Below are 6,680 nucleotides of genomic sequence, written 5' to 3'. Positions count from 1 at the left end.
AAAGAGATGGAGTGCTGCATCAGATGACCTGGCCTCCACAATAGTAGTAGGTGTGTCCAAACTTTTGACTGGTAAGGTAGGTGCAGGTCCAGTACTACAATGCAATCTAATTACCAGCATAGACCAATAACAGCACTAAATTGGCGCCCATATCTCCAATCACACACATTTACACTTCTCATTCACACTTTTCTGATTTCCTATCCATCACAGGAAGTTGACCAGTGTCCCAGCTCAACTTACATCACTCAGTCCCGTCCACTACGCTTGTAAAATACCAGAATGACAGACAGACAGATACCATTGAGGCTGGGCACACTAACTTCCCTACTTCCCTCCCTCCCTACTTCCCTCCCTCCCTCCCCCTCATTGTGTTAGTCTCCCGGCGGACGGCCCCTGGAGGGTGGTAATTGCAGGGTGAGTAAACTGGGCGATGGCGGCGCTGACAGGGGAGGCTGAGGGTAACCAGTAGTGACAGGTGACACTTGTTCAATTTTCTCTCCCCGCCGCACCTCAGCGCGTGCTCGCCAATTGACTTAGTGTGACTATCATTTGTTTTTCAACAGGACAATGACCCAACTCACCTTCATGCTATTTATAGGAGCTATTTGACCAAGAAGGACAGTGATGGAGTGCTGCATCAAATGACCTGGCCTCCACCTTTTTTTAAATATTTTATTTATCCTTTATTTAACTAGGCAAGTCAGTTAAAATAATACATTCTTATTTACAATGACGGCCTACCAAAAGGCAAAAGGCCTCAAGGGGATGAATATTTTTTTTTTTTTTTTAATTAAAATATAGGACAAAACACACATCACGGCAAGAGAGACAACACTACATAAAGAGAGACAACAACATAGCATGACAGCAACACATGACAACACAGCATGGTAGCAACACAACATGACAACACCATGGTAGCAACACAACATGGCAGCAGCACAATATGGTAGCAGGACAAAACAGGGTACCAACATTGTTGGGCACAGACAACAGCACCAAAGGGTGTGGTATGTGGAGGATGAGGACTGCAGTAGATGTCTCAGATAGGGGGGAGTGAGGCCTAAGAGGGTTTAAAAATAAGCAACAACCAATGAGTCTTGCGGCGTATATACAGAGATGACAACTTGCAGACCTGTTTACGTGCTACTGCTGCTGTGCGGTTTGTTGCTAACCTTACTTTGCTACCTGCCAACTTTACGGTTTTATTTTTTTATTAACGTTTAATTTTTTTTTTAATCCCTCATTCAACTTTTTTCATTAAACTTTTTCACCCCGGACGCTTTATTTGGACGTTGTTCGTCAGGACCTCCACCAGCCGAAGCTAAGTCTAATTGGAGGCGTTGTACTCATAATAATAATATAATATACAGGAGAACAATCGCCTTATGGCAAGGATAGCCGTACCGCAAGACCAGCTTCGGACGCAATCGTTAGGCAAGTGTAATTTAAGTGTAGGAAAGTGTAGAAAAGGATGAAACCGCGTCTGTGCCACCAATAAGTACAGATAGTTGTATAAATCCCCATGCACAGTCCCCGCAGCCGGACAATTCTCTCAGGGAAATGATGTAGGAATGCACAATCGGTGTCGCTCATTCAGCCGACAGAAACTTTCAACCTGGTTCTCCCCATCAAACAACGGGTCGGAGTCAGAGGCCCCCTCCCAGTTAGGGGGAGTGATGAGCTCTACAGCAGAGTCTCACAACTCAATCGCTGGTTGAAAACTGTTTTCTGCCCCTCCCAAAAGATAGAATTTGTAGATAATTGGCCCTCTTTCTGGGACTCACCAACAGACTGGCCTGCTGAGGAGTGACGGACTCCATCCTAGCTGGAGGGGTGTTCTCATCTTATCTATGAACATAGGCAGGGATCTAACTCCCCTAGCTCCACAATGAGATAGGGTGAAGGCCAGGCAGCCAGCATGCCAGCCTAGTGGAGTCTGCCACGAGCACAGTCAGTGTAGTCAGCTCACCTATCCCCATTGAGAACGTGTCTGTGCCTCGATCTAGGTTGGGCAAAACTAAACATGGCGGTGTTCGCCTTAGCAATCTCACTGGAATAAAGACCTCCAGGAATGGTCCTGTCATTATTGAAAAAGATTGCGATACCTCACATCTCAAAATAGGGCTACTTAATGTCAGATCCCTCACTTCCAAGGCAGTTATAGTCAATGAACTAACCACTGATCATAATCTTGATGTGATTGGCCTGACTGAAACATGGTTTAAGCCTGATGAATTTACTGTGTTAAATGAGGCCTCACCTCCTGGTAACCATATCCTCCCGCGTATCCAGCAAAGGCGGAGGTGTTGCTAACATTTTCGATTGCACATTTAAATTTACACAAAAAAAACGACCCGTGTTTTCACCTTTTGAGCTTCTAGTCATGAAATCTATGCAGTCTACACAATCCCTTTTTATGGCTACTGGCCGTATACAGCGTTGCTCACTGAGTTTCTATCGGACCCTGTAGCCATGGCAGGTAATATTCCAATTTTGGTGACTTTAATATTCACATGGAAAAGTTCACAGACCCCCTCCAAAAGGCTTTTGGAGCCATCATTGACTCAGTGGGTTTTGTCAAACATGTCTCCGGACCTACTCACTGCCACAGTCATACTCTGAACCTATTTTTTTTGCCGTGGAATAAATGTTGTGGATCTTAACGTTTTTCCTCATGATCCTGGACTATCGGACCATCATTTTATTTTGTTTGCAATTGCAACAACTAATCTGCTCAGACCCCAACCAAGGATCATCAAAAGTCGTGCTATAAATTCTTGGTCAACCCAAAGATTCCTAGATGCCCTTCCAGACTCCCTCCACCTAGCCAAGGACGTCGGAGTACAGATATCAGTTAGAACTTCTTCAGCTAATGCGATTAGCATGAGGTTGTAAGTAACAAGAAAATTTCCCAGGACATAGAGATATCTGATATTGTTAGAAAGTAAAAATTATTGTTAATCTAACTGCACTGTCCAATTTACAGTTGCTATTAAAGTGGAATAATACCATGCTATTGTTTGAGGAGAGTGCACAGATTTGATTATGAAAAGTTATTAATAAACCAATTAGGCACATTTGGGCAGTCTTGATGCAACATTTGGAACAGAAATACAATGGTTCATTGAATTAGTCTAAAATGTTTGCACATTAAACCTCTTGATACTACCCATCCCGGATCCGGGATCATGAATAAAGCCTCAGGCTCATTAGCATATCACACAACGTTAACGATTTCTGAAAATTGCAAATTAAATGAAAATAATATGCCTGCTCTCAAGCTTAACCTTTTCTTAACAACACTGTCATCTCAGATTTTCAAAATATGCTTTTGAACCATAGCAAATCAAGCATTTGTGTAAGAGTATTGCAAGCTAGCTTAGCATTTTGCATAGCATTTAGCATGCAACATTTTCACAAAAACCAGATAACCAAATAAATAAAATCGTTTACCTTTGAAGAGCTTCGGATGTTTTCAATGAGGAGACTCTCAGTTACATAGCAAATGTTCAGTTTTTCCTGAAAGAATCTTTGTGTAGGAGAAATCGCTCCGTTTTGTACATCACATTTGGCTACCGAAACGAACCGAAAATTCAGTCACCAAAACGTCAAACTTTTTCCGAATTAACTCCATAATATCGACCGAAACATGGCAAACGTTGTTTAGAATCAATCCTCAAGGTGTTTTTTCACATATCTCTTCATTGATATGCCGTTCGTGGAAGCCTGCTTTCCCCTCAGAATCCCATGGAAAAATACCAGCAGCTGAAAATGACGCACCAATTTCGACGGAGGACACCGGGCGGACACCTGGAAAATGTAGTCTCTTATGGTCAATCTTCCAATGATATGCCTACAAATACGTCACAATGCTGCAGACACCTTGGGGAAACGATAGATAGGGCAGGCTCATTCCTCTCGCATTCACAGCCATATAAGGAGACAATGGAAAACAGAGCCTCAAAAATCCTGCTCATTTCCTGGTTGCCGTTTCATCTTGGTTTTGCCTGTAGCTCCTGTTCTACAGCACCCACAGACAATATTTTTGCAGTTCTGGAAAATTCAGAGTGTTTTCTTTCCAAAGCTATCAATTATATGCATAGTCGAGCATCTTTTTGTGACAAAATATCTTGTTTAAAACGGGAACGTTTTTCATCCAAAAATGAAATTGCGCCCCCAGAGTTTCAAGAGGTTAACTGCTGCCATCTAACTGCTGGCCAAAGTCTAAATTGCAGGTGGGCTGGATTAAAACATAATGGCCTTTCTTTTGCATTTCAAAGATGGTACAAAAAAAATACAAACGATCAGTTGTTTTTTCTTTGTATTATCTTTTACCATATCTATTGTGTTATATTCTCCTACATTCCTTTCACATTTCCACAAACTTCAAAGTGTTTCCTTTCAAATGGTAACAATTATATGCATATCCTTGCTTCAGGGCTTTTGAGCTACAGGAAATTCGATTTGGGTATGTCATTTTATGAGAAAATTGAAAAAGAAGAGGCCAATCCTGAAGAGGAATTAATTAACTACCTAACTGAGGAACTCAATTTAACCTTAGATGCAGTCGCACCCCTAAAAACAAAAAAAACATTTGTCGTAAGAAACTAGCTCCCTGGAATACAGAAAATACCCGAGCTGGCACTACACCAAACTGGAAGTTTTCCGACTAGATTGGAATGACAGTACCGTGCAGTATCGAAGAGCTCTCACATCCTATTTTTCCAATTTAATTGAGGAAAATAAGAACAATCCTTAATTAATTTTTGATACTGTCGCAAAGCTAACTAAAAAGCAGCATTCCCTAAGAGAGGATGGTTTTCACTTCAGCAGTGATAAATTCATGAACTTCTTTGATGACAAGGTCATGATCATTAGAAAGCAAATTACGGACTCCTCTTTAAATCTGCGTATTTCTCCAAAGCTCAGTTGTCCTGAGTCTGCACAACTCTGCCAGGACCTAGGATCAAGGGAGACACTCAAGTTTTTTAATATCATATATCTTGACACATTGATGAAAATAGTCATGGCCTCTAAACCTTCAAGTTGCATACTGGACCATATTCAACTGAGCTGCTTCCTCTGCTTGGCCCTCCTATGTTGAACATAATAAATGGCTCCCTATCCACCGGATGTGTACCACACTCACTAAAAGAGGCAGTAATAAAGCCTCTCTTGAAAACGCCAAACCTTGACCAAGAATATATAAAAAACTGTCAGCCAATATCGAACCTCCCATTCCTCTCAAAAAAAAATTAAAAGCTGTTGCACTGCAACTTAATGCCTTCCTAAAGACAAACAATGTATACGGAATGCTTCAGTCTGGTTTTAGACCACATCATAGCACTGAGAATGCAGAATTCTTTTGGTACCATTGATCACCTGTCACGATCGTCGTAAGAAGCGGACCAAAGCGTGGTGTGAATGCATCATTTTAATGGATGACGAAAACACAAAGTAAAGTGAACAAAACAATAAATGAACAACGACCGTGAAGCTATATTCGAAATGTGCTGACACAAACACTACACATAGACAATCACCAACAACCAGTGACAAAACAACGACTCTCGGGCTTCCATCCACGCCGTCCAGCTCTTCCTTGGGGCGGCGATATTCTCCTGGCTGTACCCAGGGTCCTTTATCGTCCAACTCGTCCTCCCTTGTCCATTCCTCCTTGCGCTGCTTCTGCTGCCGCTGCCTGTCACCACGCCACTTGGTCCTGTTGTGGTGGGTGATTCTGTCACGATCGTCGTAAGACGCGGACCAAAGCGTAGCATGGTGTGAATGCATAATTTTAATGGATGACGAAAACACAAAGTAAAGTGAACAAAACAATAAATGAACAACGACCGTGAAGCTATATTTGAAATGTGCTGACACAAACACTACACATAGACAATCACCAACAACCAGTGACAAAACAACGACTCTCGGGCTTCCATCCACGCCGTCCAGCTCTTCCTTGGGGCGGCGATATTCTCCTGGCTGTACCCAGGGTCCTTTATCGTCCAACTCGTCCTCCCTTGTCCATTCCTCCTTGCGCTGCTTCTGCTGCCGCTGCCTGTCACCACGCCACTTGGTCCTGTTGTGGTGGGTGATTCTGTCACGATCGTCGTAAGACGCGGACCAAAGCGTAGCATGGTGTGAATGCATAATTTTAATGGATGACGAAAACACAAAGTAAAGTGAACAAAACAATAAATGAACAACGACCGTGAAGCTATATTTGAAATGTGCTGACACAAACACTACACATAGACAATCAACCACAATCCACAATGACAAAACAGGGTACTTAAATATGGTTGCCAATCAGAGACAATGACTAACACCTGCCTCTGAGAAACATATCAGGCCAAACACAGAAACAAACAAACTAGACATCCAACATAGAATGCCCACCCAGCTCACGTCCTGACCAACACTAAAACAAGGAAAACACAAAAGAACTATGGTCAGAACGTGACATCACCACATTCTTTTGGAGAGATTGGAAACCCAAATTGGTCTACACGGACAAGTTCTGGCCTGGTTTGGATCTAATCGGTCGGAAAGATATCAGTTTGTCCTCTGACAAATCAACTGTACATTTCGGTGTTCCTCAAGGCTCCGTTTTTAAGGAACATTATTGTTTTTAATATATATATTTACCTCCTGGTGATGTCATTTGG

General features: G+C 42.4%; 1 protein-coding gene across 1 annotated transcript in view; it reads right to left on the bottom strand.

Annotated features, from left to right (window-relative positions):
* Positions 1-366: 366 nt before the first annotated feature.
* Positions 367-6,680, bottom strand: part of LOC135527211 (MAM domain-containing glycosylphosphatidylinositol anchor protein 1-like) — a 159,341-nt gene continuing 153,027 nt past the window's right edge. Inside the window, exon 5 of the mRNA XM_064955823.1 lies at positions 367-455. Coding sequence (XP_064811895.1) covers positions 367-455 — 89 coding nt within the window. The remainder of the gene's footprint in view (positions 456-6,680) is intronic.

Source organism: Oncorhynchus masou, chromosome 32 (assembly GCF_036934945.1).
Source record: "Oncorhynchus masou masou isolate Uvic2021 chromosome 32, UVic_Omas_1.1, whole genome shotgun sequence".
NCBI lineage: Eukaryota > Metazoa > Chordata > Actinopteri > Salmoniformes > Salmonidae > Oncorhynchus > Oncorhynchus masou.
Note: the sequence above shows the minus strand (reverse complement) of the source record. Positions and strands in the feature narration are given on the sequence as shown.